General features: G+C 39.6%; 1 protein-coding gene across 1 annotated transcript; it reads left to right on the top strand.

The window, feature by feature from the left end:
• Positions 1–1,219: 1,219 nt before the first annotated feature.
• ENGASE (endo-beta-N-acetylglucosaminidase) lies at positions 1,220–18,327 on the top strand. Its single transcript, XM_053453680.1, has 14 exons — positions 1,220–1,256; positions 3,645–3,712; positions 3,862–4,063; positions 4,521–4,669; positions 5,349–5,506; positions 5,705–5,853; positions 6,466–6,625; positions 7,801–7,904; positions 8,214–8,322; positions 8,523–8,713; positions 15,435–15,583; positions 15,988–16,078; positions 17,571–17,685; positions 17,884–18,327. Exons 2-14 carry the CDS (start codon positions 3,664–3,666, stop codon positions 18,277–18,279), a joined length of 2,022 nt encoding a protein of 673 aa, XP_053309655.1. The 5' UTR covers positions 1,220–1,256; positions 3,645–3,663; the 3' UTR covers positions 18,280–18,327.
• The last annotated feature ends 2,183 nt before the right edge of the window (positions 18,328–20,510 follow it).

Raw genomic sequence — 20,510 nt, 5'->3', positions numbered from 1 at the left:
TAGCATATTGCCCGAGTAACCACACTGTCTTAATTTGTGAGCAATGGGGGGTCATGGGAGGGTTGGGGAGATCCTCTGATCTATAAAATCACTAGAGGTAAAATCCATCTAAGCTTCTTCAGGCCACTTCATGGCCCTAGCTAGCCATAGGGGGCTTATCCGGTAAGGCAGGCAGGTGGCCACAGTTATACCATGACTTGATCTGTTCCCCATACTAGACAAATCAAATCATTTTTTTTTTTTGGTGGAACAGCACCTTTAAATGCTTGGTTATTTGTGTTATGTTTTCCCTGATATTAAATAGCCTGGGGGGTTGAGGGGATCCAACTGCCCTCAGCCACAGATAACAGGTTAGTTCTATCGTGCTGGCTGAGAGTGATGGTAGCTGCAATCCGACGCCATCTGCTGAAGCTGCTCGCGCTCTGCTACCCCTCCTGACACAGGACTCAAGATTTGACGGAAGGGGCGGGGGCCTCAGAAGCCGGAAGTGTGCTGCAGGCGGCGGGGCGATGCTTCTGAGAGGGAATTGATGAGGTACATTCATAATTACTCTATAGGTATAGTATGTATATGATACCCGGTTACCCGGGAGACGGATTGGGGTTTATTAGGAGGGGGTTCTCAGTCCAGCACCCCCTATAATAGTAATAAAACAGTGTTTTCATTTAATACCATTTCACAGGCAGGGCTGCAGTTGAACAAATTTCAATGATTTCTAATTCATTTACATTTAGAATTAACCCTTTTGTCTAATCACGTCAGAGATATGGGGCAGGTCATGTGCATATGGCTGATGGGAGTATCTGTAAATGTTTAGGCAAGGGGGTTATTATAATGGGGGTGAGTAATAATAAAATGATGTTATTTATGGCTTTTAACATTCTTTGCCCCATCCATCCCACTCCCCATCATGTCTCTTCTTCCTTTCCCTCTCCTCCATTCTACCCCCCATCACCCCCTTTATTCGACTCACTATCTGCCCCATCAGTACCCCTTCCATGCTTTCTCTTGCATTGAGTCCTCGCAGCTCTGTGCCCCCCTTTCTCTCACCCACGCTGTTCTCCATCCCTCCTTTTTCCTCTCTCACCCACGCTTTCTCTGTCAGATTGGAAAAAAAAAGATCTTTCTGCTGAAGCCATACTGCACGAGGTGGATGACAGAGAGCAGAACCAGAGCGTCGGGACAGACAGAGAGAGACGTCCTCCAGTACAAAGTGAGCCTTTCAGGGAGGTGACATCGCATGCGGCTGTCTAGAGGTGAGAATAGCTGTCACTCTCAAATCCCACTTTCCCCTAAATGACTTGTCGTAATCTGTATTCCAAGCAGAACAGATGCCGTGGAACAATCGGTCCGTGGCGCCTCGCTGCACTTATTGCTGTTACTGGGTGTGACATTTCTCTGATGTTTAATGTTTTCAGCGTGTCGTTGTTTGCGTTATTTTCACTATAAAGGGGGTGATAGGCCTGTTGAGGTGTTAACTTGGGGTGACCAGACGTCCCAGTTTCCAGAGGAAACTCTCCCTAGACAAATTATGTCCCCGGATGCAGGGCCGGATTAACATAGGGGCTGATGGAGCTGCAGCTCCAGGCCCCTACCTGAAAATAGGCCCAGTGAGGGCCTGGCAGCACACTGAAGTGGCTGATGCAGCCGCAACTACCGATCACTTCCACTGCCACGTCAATTTACGTAACATGACCCTACTCCATTCCTGCTTCCCCTGTCCCAGTGTGTGGGTTTGGGTGTCGTTGTGGCAGAGCCTGTCCTGGTGTGTGTGTGTGTCTGGGTTTCAGTGTGGCAGAGCCTGTCCTGATGTGTGCGTGTCTGGCTGTAGGTGTGGCAGAACCTGTTCTGGTTTGTGTGTATGTCTGGGTGTAGGTGTGGCAGAGCCCATCCTAGTGTGTGTATATGGGTGTCAGAGCCTGTCTTGGTGTGTGTCAGTGTGGCAGAGCCTGTCCTGGTGTGTGTCGGTGCGGCAGAGCCTGTCCTGGTGTGTGTGTCTTGGTGTCGGTGTGGCAGAGCCTGTCCTGGTGTATGTCTGGGTGTCAGAGCCTGTCTTGGTGTGTGTATGTCTGGATGTCGGTGTGGCAGAGCCTGTCCTGGTGTGTGTCAGTGTGGCAGAGCCTGTCCTGGTGTGTGTCAGTGTGGCAGAGCCTGTCCTGGTGTGTGTCGGTGTGACAGAGCCTGTCCTGGTGTGTGTGTGTCGGTGTGGCAGAGCCTGTCCTGTTGTATGTCTGGGTGTCAGAGCCTGTCTTGATGTGTGTATGTCTGGATGTCGGTGTGGCAGAGCCTGTCCTGGTGTGTGTCTGTGTGGCAGAGCCTGTCCTGGTGTGTGTGTGTGGCAGAGCCTGTCCTGGTGTGTGTCTGGGTGTCCGTGTGGCAGAGCCTGTCCTCTGTGTCTGGGTGTCTGGGTGTCGACGTGGCAGAGCCTGTCTTGGTGTGTATTTGGTTGTCTGTGTCGTGGTACTTTACTTACTGTAGGAATAAATTGTGTTATTTACTCAATTTCAATCTGCATATCTTGTGGCTTCAGGCGTCCCGTGTATGAATTTTTGTTTTTTTTTGTGTACTAATTACTCGCAATCCCATCACATAAGATTCTATCCCATATACCTATGAAAGCGTAGTGCAAAATTGGGACAGTCCTGCACAAAGCATGGGTTTCAATGGGTAAACAGGATAAAATCAATTTGCAGTAACTGAAACGAAAACACTGAAATACATGAACTTGTTCCTAACAGTGTGGCTCTTAATGCCCCCTGGTGCTTTTATATGTGCTGCCCTGGGGGTATTGAGACACCTTCCCCATAAGATACATATAAGGAGGGTTTTTAGTACATATATGTTGCTTGTTTTTAAAATGTAAACATGATCACAAAGGTGTATTTAGCGTGTAAATCGGAGGCAGGATCAGACTGATAGGTTGATGGAGATTTGTTTCCTCTAATGGCACAAGAGATTTAAAATGTGTGATGCTCCCAAGTGGGGACGCACCTTAGGACAGGCTGTGAAGGGGATGTCTGTTCTCGGTTGAGTGTCTCCTATTTATTTTGTATGGTATTTCACCTTTCTGGGATCTTTAGGGTCTCACCCCAAGCGTGAAGGTGAGCCAAGACGTGGACCCTCACGCTCTCTTGTGCCTAGCGGGATGCCAACTGGACCCCAATGACAAGGACCGTGAAAGCTAAAACCTACGTCTGGAATTGTTGGTTCCCTCGTGAAGGGGAAATATGCTTTATGTTTCGGTTCTGGACTGGATGCGGGGCAGAATCAGACTGCTAGGTTAATGGAGGATTTTCTATGTAATGGTACAAGAGATCTAAAACTTGCAAATTTTTTTTTCCCCATAAAATATAAGTAGGCCTCATTATGAAAAAGGTTGGCTACCCGTCAAACAGAGAATACATGTAAATAAGTTGCATTGAGTGTGTATCTGGGATTGGTGCAGGGTTGTTCTTGCTCTTCCTTTACAAGACCCTTGCGCAAGTAGACCCCTCATAGTGAAGCCAGCGATGTGTAAGGTTCTCCTCTACCCGTTTAGTGAATATACCCATAGGAGTGTGTCGGTGCCACATTGTATGTGCGTGTGTGTATTGATACTACAGGTCAGGGTGTTTGGTCCTCATGTTTTGCATTGTCCTCCTCAGGTAACGTCCACTCGCAGATATGAAGGTTTATCAGGAAGTGATTAGATACGAATCTGCGCCACTGTCAGGTAACAACTTTAATTTTATTTAATAAACAAAAAGATGCCTGGGGAGGTTGATAAACAACGGAATAGTCACCCGTGAGCGGATAAAGACAGCACCCACCTTATCCTTATCCTTACAGCTCTTCTTCTTAATATTAATTCTTCCTCTCTAGCAAGACACTATGACAGAGAAACCACTGAACCAATCAGCTTCTTCCTGTCCAGTCTGGAGGAGCTTCTGTCCTGGAAACCCACCCATCAGGACATGTTCAACACTGCGGTGGCTCCTCTTGCCAAAAGACACCCAACTTTACAGAGCCAGCGACCCCGGACTCTTGTTTGCCATGATATGAAGGGCGGATATGTGGAAGACAGGTACTGGCTATTATCTAAGAAAGCGTGGAGAACGGTGTCTTTGAGGGTTTGTTGCAGCACCGTGTAGCTGCCAAGCAACCGGTGAATCTCAATCCTCATGTTGTGATTGGCTAAGGATTATGGTAGATTTAGTTAATTTGTGCTTGGCCAACCACATGATGGCTTCTGTAGTTTTAAAGTATGGGTTGGGAACAGGTATTTTAAAAAGCTGCAGGATCAGTGATGGCTATGGGACAATTAAGAGTACATGCATCGGTGGCAATGAGGAGGCCAACGTCCACCTGATGATGGAAGTGCAGCCGACAGCTGGATCTGCGCAGCCGCACGCTATGTATTTATGCTCACGTTGCGTGCGGCCGGGCATATCTACGAGCGTGCGGTGTTGTCGTCCAGCGGGCCGCCGTTTGCCCGTTTTGTCTGGGCCTGACGCTAATAACAAGAGTATTCTCTCCGTCAGGTTTATTCAGGGTTCGGATGCCAGCAACCCCTACGTATTCTACCACTGGCAACATATTGATATATTTGTCTACTTCAGCCACCGCATGTTCACGCTGCCTCCTGTGTGTTGGACTAATGCAGCTCACAAAAACGGGGTGTGCGTCCTAGGTGAGATCCGCTTTTCTCAATTTCTTTTCCCTGCTATGTTTGCACCTGGTGCTTTTGTGCTGTTCTGTTTCCCTCTGTTTTTGTAGTTCTGGCCCTGATGGATTGGCAAAGATGGATCCAGTTATTGTACACACTGACCTGGCCATGTTATTTTCTGTTCTGGCTCATACTGCCTCCTCCCTGTTGTGTATCTGCCATGACACTTGCTGCCCCTTGTAGTGTATCTGCTGGGCCTTCACTAGCCCCTGTAGTTTGTCTGATGCGGCTCTTGCTGCCCCTTCTCCGGTCCTTTTTGTGTCATACAGCCAATTACGAGACTCTGTTGTTGTTCTTGTGGAACTCCCCAGACGCAGCAGCTTCGACCTTTTGTTAAATCAGCTCCTTGTAGTCTCGGGACACACAAGAAGCCCGGCACGCTTACGTCTGAAGAAGGCTTTAGTAATACTTATTCCACCGCAAAATAAATCTGCTGTACCTGTTACGCTGTTTGTTTTGAACCCTGATGAGGTCCTCTCCTGATCTTCCTTTTGGATTGTTTTGACTACCTGGATGAAAGCATTTTTAGTCTATTTCACTATTAGCATGCTGTTTCTCCCTTTTCTAGTATCCTATCCTGAATTTAATGTTAGTGTATTTGCTGCATCCGCTCATTGGTTTCCCATCATCATTTTCCCCCTAGGTACCTTCATCACAGAGTGGGGTGAGGGGGCAAAGGTCTGCGAGTCCTTCTTGGCAGGTGAAGACTCTGCGTATCGTGCGGTGGCTGATGCGATGGTTCGACTCGCCCAGGTCTACAAGTTTGATGGGTGGTTGGTTAATATTGAGAACTTGTTGAGTGTGAGTAGTCAACCCTCTGAAACATCATCTTCCGCCGTCAATGCCTCCTGTTTTAGTACTAGAGATACCGTTCTACTTGTCCTGTCTCCTGTTGTCCCGTCTCCTACTCTTAAATATAATTGTCGTTAAGTGTAAGTTACGCATCATCTAGATCAGAAATACCCAGTACCCTCTCCTCTTTTCCATGTCATTCACCAGTCTGTCGCAGCGTCCCGCGTACCCTTATTTTTGCGCTACCTGACGGAACAGCTTCACCTGCACGTCCCCGGCGGCTTGGTTCTGTGGTACGATAGCGTAATCCATAGCGGGGAGCTGAAGTGGCAGAATGAGCTGAACGATGATAACCGGTGAGTACCCAGATGTATTATGACTTTATCGAGTATCTGTAATCCCAGACCGGAGGGGTTTCTGCCAGTGGTTTTTATGGGGGTGATGTTCCACCCACTCTGCACAACAATTTTATAACCGAGTGCATATCTAACTTCTTTATTAGCTTACATTTTTACCGGGAACACTTAATTGTCATGTGGTATATAAGAGGTCATTTTTTTCTGTGTGTGTGCTTATTCCTTAGCTGGTATGCCGGATACGGCTGCGGGTATCTATATGTGGTTATATATCCATATGTGGTTATGAAGGCTTTCCTGCTGATAGGTACTGGCTTCAGGTCATGAACTCCAAACACTGCTGTTCATTAAGCTATCGAGCAGAGGAACGCATAGCCAGACGTTTTGTTCTCAAAGATGTGCATGGTCACCATGGCAACTACATAGTCTAAAGGCAGAATTAGATGTTTTTTTCCAATACTGGTGGAATGCTGCTCCCAGCATCCTTAGCAGACAGAAGCTTGATTGGGAATAGCGGGAGCCGCACTCCAAGCACGTTCACCGTATCGTTAAAGAGTACGGCTGAGCGACCAGGAGTCCTGTGCCGCTCACCCGTGTCCTCCTTCTCCGCAGCCAGTTCTTTGATGCCTGCGATGGGATTTTTACAAACTACAACTGGCAAGAAGGACACTTACAGCGCATGGCCGAGGATCCGCGCCGGGCGGACATTTACGTCGGCGTGGATGTTTTTGCCCGGGGAGAGGTGGTAGGCGGAAAGTTCGACACCGTTAAGGTAGGCTACGGTTTATATATTAATGAGCTTTTCTCGGGTGCTGCTCCTTGGACTGCTATGTTTCAGTAGAGTGTGTAGTTTTCATACTGCTCTGGTTTTGGAGCATATTCATGTCCGTTCTGAGTGTAGGAAATCTATGAAAAATCCAAAAGTTGGTAAAGATGTCCCCTGATTCTGCATGCTTCTGATATAACATGGAGTTATGGTTGAGTCAAAAATATACCGTATTGGCCCGAATATAGGCCGCACTTTTTCCCCCCACTTTAAGTCTTTAAAGTGGGGGTGCGGCCTATATTCGGGGTCTAGCGACAGGCAGCGGGGTTAGGATACAGATCCCCCGCAGCGGTGCAGGGGACCTGCATCCTACTGTCTGATACACTCAGACAGCCTCCCCTGCCGGCACTTTCCACGGGGGGAGTACCGGCACGGGAGGTTGTCTAAGCGCATCGCACGGACGTTCACCGGCAGCGGCGATGCGCCGTTGCCGGTGAACATCCGCACGATGCATTTTAATCTCGGGGGGAGGAGAGGACAGAGTGGCAGCATAACTTGGGGGGGGGGGACAGAGTGGCAGCATGTTTTTGGTGCTTTTGTAAAGAAAAAACATTTTCTTTAAAAAAGCACCAAAATTTTAGGGTGCGGCCTATATCCGAGCCAATACGGTATATATGGGGGGGGGGATTTGGATAGGATTTTTAAAGCATATGGTTGTGACCTCCTAGGTCTGAATTTTGTCTTAATCTGTATGAAATATTACGTATGTTCTTCATTTGTGGATTTATTGTCCCATCTCCATCCAGTATCCCATTTGAGGTACACCAAGAATAAGCCGATTCTGTTTCTTCAGATACTGTATATTAATTGTGATCCATACTCAACCGTTCTGCTAGCTAAACACAATAAGAGCTGTATATTTAATTATTTTTCCTTTTTATTACTTGAATGTTTATTAACGGCAATGGCAGCAATACATACATACATACATACATACAATTCAAGACAACACAACAGAACAAGCAACCAAGAAACAAGAAAACCGATAAGACAACCAAACAAAACATGCAATCTAATATATATATTTCTGTGCTGTGTGAAATATATCAGGCGCTAAGAGCCTGTCATACGTGGGTTGAAGTGATCTAATTCCTGATTAATTTTATGTCTTGTTCCTTTAGTCTTTAGAGATGATCCGACGGTACGGCTTCTCAGCTGCCCTTTTTGCTCCCGGCTGGGTGCTTGAGTGTCTGGAGAAGGAGGAATTCCTGGAGAACCAGCACAAGTACGACAACACAATGAATGCTTTTAACCTGAGATAAATGTGATAGATAGATGCCCGTCCTAAATTTGATCTGAAAAAACACCCTACTATTCATATTATCTGCCCCTTGTTCTCTTACACCTGCTACCACCCATCTAATTACCCCCTAGTTTGTTTTCTCTTTATTAAAGGTAGAGATGGACGAGTCTGGAAAATGCACACAGAATGGTTTCTTAGTCTCCCCCATGCTGGACTGCGAAAAAGACATGTTGTACGGGGTCCGGCTATAATCTATATTGCTGCACAAATGTCTCTTTCCTTTAATTTCAGGTTCTGGTCTCTCCTGGACAGCCACCTGTTCACGCACAGTCTCTGCTCCCTCCCCGTCTGCTCCGCTTTCTGCATCGGGTGCGGGAAGAAGAAGTTCTCCTTTGGCGAGGTGAGACCTGGAAGCATACGGTCCTGTCCCAGTGTTTGAAATATGTTCTGTTTCTCTACTTCATGTTCTCCCTAGCACCATCTCCCTGACGCTTCCGTTTTAACGTTTATTTATTCCTCTGCATGGGATAGCGATCAGTTACACTTCATTCCATATGTTTTTGTGAGTACTTTTTACCATTCTGCTTCTTCTTTCCTAAGGGAGAAGATATCGGTCCCTGGTGTAACCTAAGCGCCCAGGAGGTGCAGCCCATATTCTCCGAGGTAACATCCGAAGACCCAACGGGAGGGTGGGTGAGATCTCGGATCTGCCAGAAGGATGCTTGGCACGGAGGCAGCTCCCTTTTGATAGAAGGAAAATTACCGGCGGATGCCACCGGAGTCAGTATAAGGTCAGCATCGTGGTGGAGATAAGGTCTTTGTAGAGGTCAGAAGCACTGGGAGGATACCCGGAGAGACCAGTGTCTTGGTGGGGTGCAGTAACGTGCTGTATGGTATAATGAGCAAAAATGTGTTTTCCCTTGTTACTCCCGGTAGCATAGGAGAGATAGCTCGGCCTATTCGAATAGGGCAGGAAAGATTGAAACCCCAGAACCTCCCCTTTACCCACAGTCCGGGTAGGTGCATCCCCCGTTTATTATTTTTCAGAGTTCGTGGGAGAGCTCTCCTGTCCAGCGCTGCAGTCCCGCTTTGGTGTAGCGGGTTTGACCCGGTCCTCCGTAGGATTATTATTTCTATTTCTTCTATTTCTTCTATTTCTTCTATTTCTATTTCTTCTATTTCTTCTATTTCTTCTATTTCTTTTATTTCTTCTATTTCTTCTATTTCTATTTCTTTTATTTCTTCTATTTCCTCTATTTCTATTTCTTCTATTTCCTCTATTTCTATTTCTATTTCTTCTATTTCTTCTATTTCCTCTATTTCTATTTCTATTTCTATTTCTTCTATTTCCTCTATTTCTATTTCTATTTCTTCTATTTCCTCTATTTCTATTTCTTCTATTTCCTCTATTTCTATTTCTTTTTCTTCTATTTCCTCTATTTCTATTTCTATTTCTTCTATTTCCTCTATTTCTATTTCTTCTATTTCCATTTCTTCTATTTCCTCTATTTCCTCTATTTCTATTTCCTCTATTTCTATTTCTATTTCTTCTATTTCCTCTTTCTATTTCTTCTATTTCCTCTATTTCTATTTCTATTTCTTCTATTTCTTCTATTTCCTCTATTTCTATTTCTATTTCTTCTATTTCCTCTATTTCTATTTCTATTTCTTCTATTTCCTCTATTTCTATTTCTTCTATTTCCTCTATTTCTATTTCTTTTTCTTCTATTTCCTCTATTTCTATTTCTATTTCTTCTATTTCCTCTATTTCTATTTCTTCTATTTCCATTTCTTCTATTTCCTCTATTTCCTCTATTTCTATTTCCTCTATTTCTATTTCTATTTCTTCTATTTCCTCTTTCTATTTCTTCTATTTCCTCTATTTCTATTTCTTCTATTTCCTCTATTTCCTCTATTTCTATTTCCTCTATCTCTATCTCCTCTATCTCTATCTCCTCTATCTATATTTCCTCTATCTCTATTTCCTCTATCATCTCTATCTCCTCTATATCTCCTCTATCTCTATTTCCTCTATTTCCTCTATCATCTCTATCTCCTCTATCTCTATTTCCTCTATTTCCTCTATCATCTCTATCTCCTCTATCTCTATTTCCTCTATTTCCTCTATTTCCTCTATCATCTCTATCTCCTCTATCTCTATTTCCTCTATCATCTCTATCTCCTCTATCTCTATCTCCTCTATCTCTATTTCCTCTATTTCCTCTATCATCTCTATCTCCTCTATCTCTATTTCCTCTATCATCTCTATTTCCTCTATCATCTCTATCTCCTCTATCTCTATTTCCTCTATCATCTCTATCTCCTCTATCATCTCTATCTCCTCTATCATCTCTATCTCCTCTATCTCTATCTCCTCTATCTCTATCTCCTCTATCATCTCTATCTCCTCTATCTCTATCTCCTCTATTTCCTCTATCATCTCTATCTCCTCTATCATCTCTATCTCCTCTATCTCTATCATCTCTATTTCCTCTATCATCTCTATCTCCTCTATCTCTATCTCCTCTATTTCCTCTATCTCCTCTATCTCTATTTCCTCTATCATCTCTATCTCCTCTATCTCTATCTCCTCTATTTCCTCTATCTCCTCTATCTCTATTTCCTCTATCATCTCTATCTCCTCTATCTCTATCTCCTCTATTTCCTCTATCTCCTCTATCTCTATTTCCTCTATCTCCTCTATCTCTATTTCCTCTATCTCTATTTCCTCTATCTCCTCTATCTCTATTTCCTCTATCTCCTCTATCTCTATTTCCTCTATCTCCTCTATCTCTATTTCCTCTATCTCCTCTATCTCTATTTCCTCTATCTCCTCTATCTCTATTTCCTCTATCTCCTCTATCTCTATTTCCTCTATCTCCTCTATCTCTATTTCCTCTATCTCCTCTATCTCTATCATCTCTATTTCCTCTATCATCTCTATCTCCTCTATCTCTATCTCCTCTATTTCCTCTATCTCCTCTATCTCTATTTCCTCTATCATCTCTATCTCCTCTATCTCTATCTCCTCTATTTCCTCTATCTCCTCTATCTCTATTTCCTCTATCTCCTCTATCTCTATTTCCTCTATCTCTATTTCCTCTATCTCCTCTATCTCTATTTCCTCTATCTCCTCTATTTCCTCTATCTCCTCTATCATCTCTATCTCCTCTATCATCTCTATCTCCTCTATCTCTATCTCCTCTATTTCCTCTATCTCCTCTATTTCCTCTATCATCTCTATCTCCTCTATCTCTATCTCCTCTATCTCCTCTATCTCTATCTCCTCTATCTCCTCTATCTCTATCTCCTCTATCTCTATTTCCTCTATCTCCTCTATCTCTATTTCCTCTATCTCCTCTATCTCTATTTCCTCTATCTCTATTTCCTCTATCTCCTCTATCTCCTCTATCTCTATTTCCTCTATCTCCTCTATCTCTATTTCCTCTATCTCTATTTCCTCTATCTCCTCTATCTCCTCTATCTCTATTTCCTCTATCTCCTCTATCTCTATTTCCTCTATCTCCTCTATCTCTATTTCCTCTATCTCCTCTATCTCTATTTCCTCTATCTCTATTTCCTCTATCTCCTCTATCTCTATTTCCTCTATCTCCTCTATCTCTATTTCCTCTATCTCCTCTATCTCTATTTCCTCTATCTCCTCTATCTCTATCTCCTCTATCTCCTCTATCTCTATTTCCTCTATCTCTATTTCCTCTATCTCCTCTATCTCTATTTCCTCTATCTCCTCTATCTCTATCTCCTCTATCTCTATTTCCTCTATCTCCTCTATCTCTATTTCCTCTATCTCCTCTATCTCTATCTCCTCTATCTCTATCTCCTCTATCTCTATTTCCTCTATTTCCTCTATCTCTATCTCCTCTATCTCTATCTCCTCTATCTCTATTTCCTCTATTTCCTCTATCTCTATTTCCTCTATCTCTATTTCCTCTATCTTTTCTTTTTCTTTTTCTTTTTCTTTTTCTTTTTCTTTTTCTTTTTCTTTTTCTTTTTCTTTTTCTTTTTCTTTTTCTTTTTCTTTTTCTTTTTCTTTTTCTTTTTCTTTTTCTTTTTCTTTTTCTTTTTCTTTTTCTTTTTCTTTTTCTTTTTCTTTTTCTTTTTCTTTTTCTTTTTCTTTTTCTTTTTCTTTTTCTTTTTCTTTTTCTTTTTCTTTTTCTTTTTCTTTTTCTTTTTCTTTTTCTTTTTCTTTTTCTTTTTCTTTTTCTTTTTCTTTTTCTTTTTCTTTTTCTTTTTCTTTTTCTTTTTCTTTTTCTTTTTCTTTTTCTTTTTCTTTTTCTTTTTCTTTTTCTTTTTCTTTTTCTTTTTCTTTTTCTTTTTCTTTTTCTTTTTCTTTTTCTTTTTCTTTTTCTTTTTCTTTTTCTTTTTCTTTTTCTTTTTCTTTTTCTTTTTCTTTTTCTTTTTCTTTTTCTTTTTCTTTTTCTTTTTCTTTTTCTTTTTCTTTTTCTTTTTCTTTTTCTTTTTCTTTTTCTTTTTCTTTTTCTTTTTCTTTTTCTTTTTCTTTTTCTTTTTCTTTTTCTTTTTCTTTTTCTTTTTCTTTTTCTTTTTCTTTTTCTTTTTCTTTTTCTTTTTCTTTTTCTTTTTCTTTTTCTTTTTCTTTTTCTTTTTCTTTTTCTTTTTCTTTTTCTTTTTCTTTTTCTTTTTCTTTTTCTTTTTCTTTTTCTTTTTCTTTTTCTTTTTCTTTTTCTTTTTCTTTTTCTTTTTCTTTTTCTTTTTCTTTTTCTTTTTCTTTTTCTTTTTCTTTTTCTTTTTCTTTTTCTTTTTCTTTTTCTTTTTCTTTTTCTTTTTCTTTTTCTTTTTCTTTTTCTTTTTCTTTTTCTTTTTCTTTTTCTTTTTCTTTTTCTTTTTCTTTTTCTTTTTTCTTTTTCTTTTTCTTTTTCTTTTTCTTTTTCTTTTTCTTTTTAGAAATAGAAATAGAAATAGAAATAGAAATAGAAATAGAAATAGAAATAGAAATAGAAATAGAAATAGAAATAGAAATAGAAATAGAAATAGAAATAGAAATAGAAATAGAAATAGAAATAGAAATAGAAATAGAAATAGAAATAGAAAAAAGAAAAAGAAATAGAAAAAAGAAAAAGAAATAGAAAAAAGAAAAAGAAATAGAAAAAAGAGAAAGAAATAGAAATAGAAAAAAAAAAAGAAATAGAAAAAGAAAAAGAAATAGAAAAATAGAAAAAGAAATAGAAATAGAAATAGAAAAAAGAAAAAGAAATAGAAAAAAAAAGAAATAGAAATAGAAAAAAGAAAAAGAAATAGAAAAAAGAGAAAGAAATAGAAATAGAAATAGAAAAAAGAAAAAGAAAAAAAAAAAAGAAATAGAAAAAAGAAATAGAAATAGAAAAAAAAAAAGAAATAGAAAAAGAAATAGAAAAAAGAAATAGAAATAGAAAAAGAAAAAGAAATAGAAAAAGAAATAGAAATAGAAATAGAAAAAAGAAAAAGAAATAGAAAAAAGAAATAGAAAAAAAAAGAAATAGAAAAAGAAATAGAAAAAAGAAATAGAAATAGAAAAAAGAAAAAGAAATAGAAAAAAGAGAAAGAAATAGAAATAGAAAAAAGAAAAAGAAAAAAAAAAAGAAATAGAAAAAGAAATAGAAAAAAGAAATAGAAATAGAAAAAAAAAAAGAAATAGAAAAAGAAATAGAAAAAAGAAATAGAAATAGAAAAAGAAATAGAAATAGAAAAAAAAAAAGAAATAGAAAAAGAAATAGAAATAGAAATAGAAAAAAGAAAAAGAAATAGAAAAAGAAATAGAAAAAAGAAATAGAAATAGAAAAAAGAAAAAGAAATAGAAAAAAGAGAAAGAAATAGAAATAGAAAAAAGAAAAAGAAAAAAAAAAAGAAATAGAAAAAGAAATAGAAAAAAGAAATAGAAATAGAAAAAAGAAAAAGAAATAGAAAAAAGAGAAAGAAATAGAAATAGAAAAAAGAAAAAGAAAAAAAAAAAGAAATAGAAAAAGAAATAGAAAAAAGAAATAGAAAAAGAAAAAGAAATAGAAAAATAGAAAAAGAAATAGAAATAGAAAAAAGAAAAAGAAATAGAAAAAAGAAATAGAAAAAAAAAGAAATAGAAAAAGAAATAGAAAAAAGAAATAGAAATAGAAAAAAGAAAAAGAAAAAAAAAAAAAGAAATAGAAAAAAGAAATAGAAATAGAAAAAAAAAAAGAAATAGAAAAAGAAATAGAAAAAAGAAATAGAAATAGAAAAAAGAAAAAGAAATAGAAAAAAGAAAAAGAAATAGAAAAAAGAAAAAGAAATAGAAAAAAGAAATAGAAATAGAAAAAAAAAAGAAATAGAAAAAGAAATAGAAAAAAGAAATAGAAAAATAGAAGAAATAGAAATAGAAAAAAGAAAAAGAAATAGAAAAAAGAAATAGAAAAATAGAAAAAGAAATAGAAATAGAAATAGAAAAAAGAAAAAGAAATAGAAATAGAAAAAAAAAAAAGAAATAGAAATAGAAAAAAAAAAAGAAATAGAAAAAGAAATAGAAAAAGAAATAGAAAAAAGAAATAGAAAAATAGAAAAAGAAATAGAAAAAAGAAAAAGAAATAAAAAAATAGAAATAGAAAAAAAAAAGAAATAGAAAAATAAATAGAAATAGAAAAAGAAATAGAAAAAAGAAATAGAAATAGAAATAGAAAAAGAAATAGAAATAGAAAAAAGAAAAAGAAATAGAAATAAAAAAATAGAAAAAGAAATAGAAATAGAAAAATAAATAAACAATAATAATAAACACATTAAACATTAAAATTAAACACAATAAACATTAAAAAAACATTAAACATTAAAATTAAACATAAACATTAAACAAACATTATAAACATAATAAACATTAAAATTAAACATAATAAACATTATAAACATTAAAAAAACATTAAAATTAAAAATAATAAACATTAAAATTAAACATAATAAACATTAAATAAACATAATAAACATTAAAAAAAACATTAAAAAAAACATTAAAATTAAAAATAATAAACATTAAAATTAAACATAATAAACATTAAACATTAAAATTAATAAACATTAAATAAACATAAACATAATAAACATTAAAATTAAACATAATAAACATTAAACATTAAATAAACATAATAAACATTAAATAAACATAATAAACATTAAACTTAAACATAAACATAATAAACATTCAAAAAACATTAAACTTAAACATTAAATAAACATTATAAACATTAAAATTAAACATAATAAACATTAAATAAACATTATGAACATTAAATAAACATAATAAACATTAAACATTAAAATTAAACATAATAAACATTAAATAAACATAATAAACATTAAACTTAAACATAATAAACATTAAACTTAAACATAATAAACATTAAACATAATAAACATAAACCCAATTGCCCCTTGAACAGTCAGTCCTCCTCGAAAAGGTGTTGTAAATCTACATTCAATGGTTTGCATCAAACCTTCACAAAACAAATAAATGACATGCAATATTTATTTCCCATCCAGGTTGTTCTCGTTGCATACCGAGGCACCGAAAAACCTCCTGCTCTTTCTTGTATATAAGCTGGAGGCAACTTCCAATGTTGCAGTGGCTCTGGAGCTGGGGACACGAGATGCCCCATCTTGCAATGTAGAGAGCATCACTGGGCTAAGTGGTAAGACAAGAAATACCGTTACACATATAATAAATACATGTATTGGTTGAAAGCCCTTTGTGTATTTCAATACAAAGCATTTTCCTTTGAATATATGGGTTTATCATCCGCCCCGATGAGGTTTATTTAAATAATATATATGTATAATCAAGAGCAGGTAAGAGCATTCTGGCCCATCTAGCGTGACCATTGTTGTACACTCGTAAGACATCTAACCTTTCTTGTGTCCAGCAAATCCTTATGCCTGTCCCGTGCATGCCGTAATCCCTTCTCCACATTAATTCAGTGTGCTTGCGCAGGAAGATTGTTCTACTGATCGACTGGACGTACTACTTAATTAAGCCCTCGTTTTTGTTTATTGTTACCTTTTTTCGGTCTCACATCGTCCCTTCCGTGTTTCACAGAGCAGGTGGACGTACGCAAACTACAGCATCTATCTGAGGCTCCGGCCCAATTTGGAGATCCCCAAAACAACAAGCATGGGTGGGAGCAAAGGTAAGGTCTGGGAAAGACAAGAACAGATAGCATGACTTGTAAATGAACAGTCTTAATGAGCACAAGCAAGTGCAGTTTGATTGAATGGGATTTAAGCCTGCTGCACTTTATATTGGTTATTTAGTGGTTTCCTTCAACATGAGCATGTTACCCCATACGACCTGCCTCATACTGTGTGGTCATTTACTTACCTTACCTGTGTCTTGTCTTCCTATACTATAAAATATGTGAGTGCTTTGTGTAGGAAGGTAGCTGAGAGGTGTATGAGCTAGGGTGGGGTGCTAGATGGGAAGGTGTGGAGTGTAGCGATTCAGGCAAGGAAGGTAGAGGCTGCGGTAAGAGTGTGATTAGTGAGTGAGAGACATAGTTTTGGAGAGTGAAGGGGGTTAGGCATACATACAGTGCAGTGGTTGACTTACCCGTGTCCCCCGTTGTGTTTAACTCCCGTTTTAACTCTGCCACTTAAGCCGCCGCTTCCGCCAAGCAAGCTTAGCCAAGCTTGGACTGAACACTGATATAGGCCCACCCCAACAAGGGGCAGGGCCGGCAAACAGGAAGCAGGTGGTGCACACCTGCACCTCCAATCAGGCTAATTAGAGAGCAACACAGGTAATTAACCCTTGGATAGCAGCCCTGTGTGGAAACACAAAGACAGAGTGGGTGGGGTCACAACACACGTCATAAATGAACCACACCGGGTGACCCGTGAAGACCTAACCCGTACAAACAGCAGAACAAGGAACCTCTTCCCAGGTGAGACCTCAACTTCAATCAGATCTGTACCTACCCTTCCTTGTTTACTTGGCGGTTTCATCCGGGTTAATCGTAGCTGGGATCCATACGCTCACAGACTTGACTTTAGCCAGCAAAATGACTACAATTCCTATCGCAGGTTTTATGCTGTAGCGATTCAGGCAAGGAAGGTAGAGGCTGCGGTAAGAGTGTGATTAGTGAGTGAGAGACATAGTTTTGGAGAGTGAAGGGGGTTAGGCATACATACAGTGCAGTGGTTGACTTACCCGTGTCCCCCGTTGTGTTTAACTCCCGTTTTAACTCTGCCACTTAAGCCGCCGCTTCCGCCAAGCAAGCTTAGCCAAGCCTGGACTGAACACTGATATAGGCCCACCCCAACAAGGGGCAGGGCCGGCAAACAGGAAGCAGGTGGTGCACACCTGCACCTCCAATCAGGCTAATTAGAGAGCAACACAGGTCATTAACCCTTGGATAGCAGCCATGTGTGGAAACACAAAGACAGAGTGGGTGGGGTCACAACACACGTCATAAATGAACCACACCGGGTGACCCGTGAAGACCTAACCCGTACAAACAGCAGAACAAGGAACCTCTTCCCAGGTGAGACCTCAACTTCAATCAGATCTGTACCTACCCTTCCTTGTTTACTTGGCGGTTTCATCCGGGTTAATCGTAGCTGGGATCCATACGCTCACAGACTTGACTTTAGCCAGCAAAATGACTACAATTCCTATCGCAGGTTTTATGCTGTGGAGCTCAGCGGCTGTTTTCTCACCAGTCTGTCCGTCCGTCTGTCCCACGTGGCACCTGATAAGCAGGACGAGACCTTCGTATGTCGCATTGGAGAGATCAGGGTATCTATTATTATCTTACATTACTATTCACCCCCTGCTTGCATGTTCATGCTTCTTGATGGCATTGTTAAGAGCAATAAAATGCTGTGAAAGGTTAAAGTCCCTCTACTGTTAGACCGCTAGATATGTGCCACAGCTCTGATGTCATATGCACACAGCCTTACCTTTCCTGCCATTGACATGCTTCTGCTTTTCTAGGTCCTGGATGTCTCTGTGCCGCCGTCCCTTCCCCCGCAGCCCTCCGATATCTCGCTCTCCCACCTTCGTTGGAACCGGAATTCGCAGACGGATCAGCTGTTTGTAAGCTTGACCCTCCATTGGACTCACCCCTCAGGCAGCGCCCGTCATTTCAGAATATATTGCCGCGGGGTCACCTGCCTGCGCGCACCCGCCTCTCAAGCTCACCTCTTGGGCTTGGCTCACGCTTGTGTCTATCGCGTGGTAGACCTGGCCGTGCCCAACCCCTGTCCTCCTGCCCCGGGACGACTGGAGTTTGCCATCCAACCGGTTAGTAAAGATGGACTTGAAACGTTACCGCTGGAATGGGGGCATCTGGTTCTCGAATACGTAGAGCAGACTCACACTGAGGTTTGACCCGGAGAATATATGCCAAAGGCAATCGACGCTCCAAACCTGCTGCATAACGTCTGTCGTGAGAAATTAGTTTCTTTTTCTGTAGCTCCAAACTTTACATCTCGACACCGATACGATGAGCAAATCGAACCGACAAACACCGGAATGCCTCCAAATCTCGTCCTTATTTAAACTAGCATCGCAGTCAAAGAGAACGATGGCCAATCCTCAGAACTCTTCACAACAAACATCTAAGATGAATAGTGGGAAAAATGTTAATTGTGTTTGTTTGGGGTGGTTGTGAATAATAATCAGAGCACAAAAGGGTTGTAACAAATGTAAATCTACCTCTTCATCTACTCACGGGGACATCATAATGTTCATTATTTGCTGCTCTCTAAATTGGGGTTGGATTTGTCAATTTTCTTAATTAATTTTCCATGTCAAATGGCCAAACACCTCCAGAACACCTCCAGCAAAGGCCCACCTGTCCAACGGGAATAATTCATCAGGACCACTCATTGGCGCACGCAACATAGCTTCCTAGAGGTTGAACTGTACATGATGTATAAAGAAAGAAAGAACTACCTCTAAGACCATTAGACCGATTGTAAGACAAAGAAAGAAAGAAAGACAAGGCATTTTATAACTTCATTACAGTAACTGATGTGATTGATAATTGTAAGAGTTTCAGTTCAAATATGTCCCAAATAAAGCATTTTCAACCTAGATCAGGTATACAAACCACTATGTGAGACAAGCCATCTTTGCAGCCACCGATCATCTCATAATTCACAAGGAAAATGCTACATTAAGGCTGGCTGTGAAATTATTATTATTTTGTTTCTTCTTTACATTTCTGTAGAGCTTCATACAGTCCATACATTCTAAGGGTTTCTCAAAACAGAGTCAGAGGAAACGATGATATATTAGTTATACAGAGATCTGCTCAAAAGCATATAAAGGTAGAGGCTCGGCATCATGCCAGGAGTATACATGGTTTTCAGTTTATATACAATTTTAATTAAATTAAACATCCTTATCAATCACACTACACAATCAGTTGTTGTTGTTACCTTTGTCCTGTATTTATTTCGAAATCAAGGATGCTGTCCAATATGCTGAACGTTAATGTTGACAAATAATAAGCAGAATAGATCTCAAATGACAATAAAATAAATAATACACACGTACTGCAAGTATTCTCAAAAGAAGAATAAAAAATGCTCTTGCAACAGCGACACCTGCTGCCCATGTTTGGACCACCTAAAACAATCAATCACATCAGTTTAGATTCCCAAACAAACACCCCACGAATGCATAGGAATACATATCAACCTGTTCACACCCTCTACGACGTATATGTACATCCTTCAAAACTGAGCCAAGACACCCATTAGGAAGTACCAGTATGTACAGGGGCATCTCCCCGCCTCTACGTGGGAAATCGGGTGGGAATAAATACCGTATTTGCTCGATTATAAGACAACCCTCAATATCTGATTATTAATTGGGGGGAGGGGGGAACCTGAGTGAGTATAAGACGACCCTATAGGACAAAAGTTTTACCAGTCAATGTTAATTCATATAAACTATGTGAACAATTTGTTTTATAAATGCTATGATTGAGATAATTATTTTGCATTTATATCCTTTTTTTCAACCTTCCCCCCCAGTTATGCACCTCTGCCTCTTGGCTTGCCACTTAGAAATGCCCCAGAAATGCCTTATACCCTTTATATGCCACTGTGCCCCATGATATGCCTTTTGACCTCCTATGTGCCACTCTGCCTCCAGAATTGCCTTATACCCCTACATGCCACTCTGGCATTTAGGGGGTTAAAAGGCATATTATGGGGCAGAGTGGCATATAGGGAGGTATAAGGCATTTCAGGAGGCAGAGTGGCATTAAAGGGGTTAAAAGGCATTTCACAGAGCACTCTGCCTCCAGAAATGCCTTATACCCCCCATTTAACACCCCCCCCCAAACTTACCAGAGCTTTGGAGGCCCCCCCCGGTGCATAATCCGGGTAGCGTGTAGAGCTCTGCACAATTCGCGTACACAACTTCCGCTGCAGCCGGGAGGAGGTGCGGCTAGCAGCGGGGGTTGTCCCTCCCGGCTGCAGCAGAAGTTGTGTACGCAAATCGCGCAGAGCTCTACACGCTGCCCGGACTAAGAACCGGGGACTCCGAAGTACCGGTAAGTGGGGGCAGTCTGATTATAAGACAAGGGGTATTTTTCAGCGCATTTG

This window comes from Spea bombifrons, chromosome 13 (assembly GCF_027358695.1).
Source record: "Spea bombifrons isolate aSpeBom1 chromosome 13, aSpeBom1.2.pri, whole genome shotgun sequence".
NCBI lineage: Eukaryota > Metazoa > Chordata > Amphibia > Anura > Pelobatidae > Spea > Spea bombifrons.
This window is presented reverse-complemented; position numbering and strand designations above follow the sequence as displayed.

Excerpts from the sequence above, each read along its gene's own strand:
- ENGASE (XM_053453680.1), top strand. The coding sequence starts at position 3,664 with ATGAAGGTTTATCAGGAAGTGATTAGATACGAATCTGCGCCACTGTCA. Across the intron at positions 4,670-5,348 it reads AAACGGGGTGTGCGTCCTAG|GTACCTTCATCACAGAGTGG; the intron begins GTGAGATCCGCT and ends TTTTCCCCCTAG. Across the intron at positions 16,079-17,570 it reads AAGCATGGGTGGGAGCAAAG|GTTTTATGCTGTGGAGCTCA; the intron begins GTAAGGTCTGGG and ends TTCCTATCGCAG.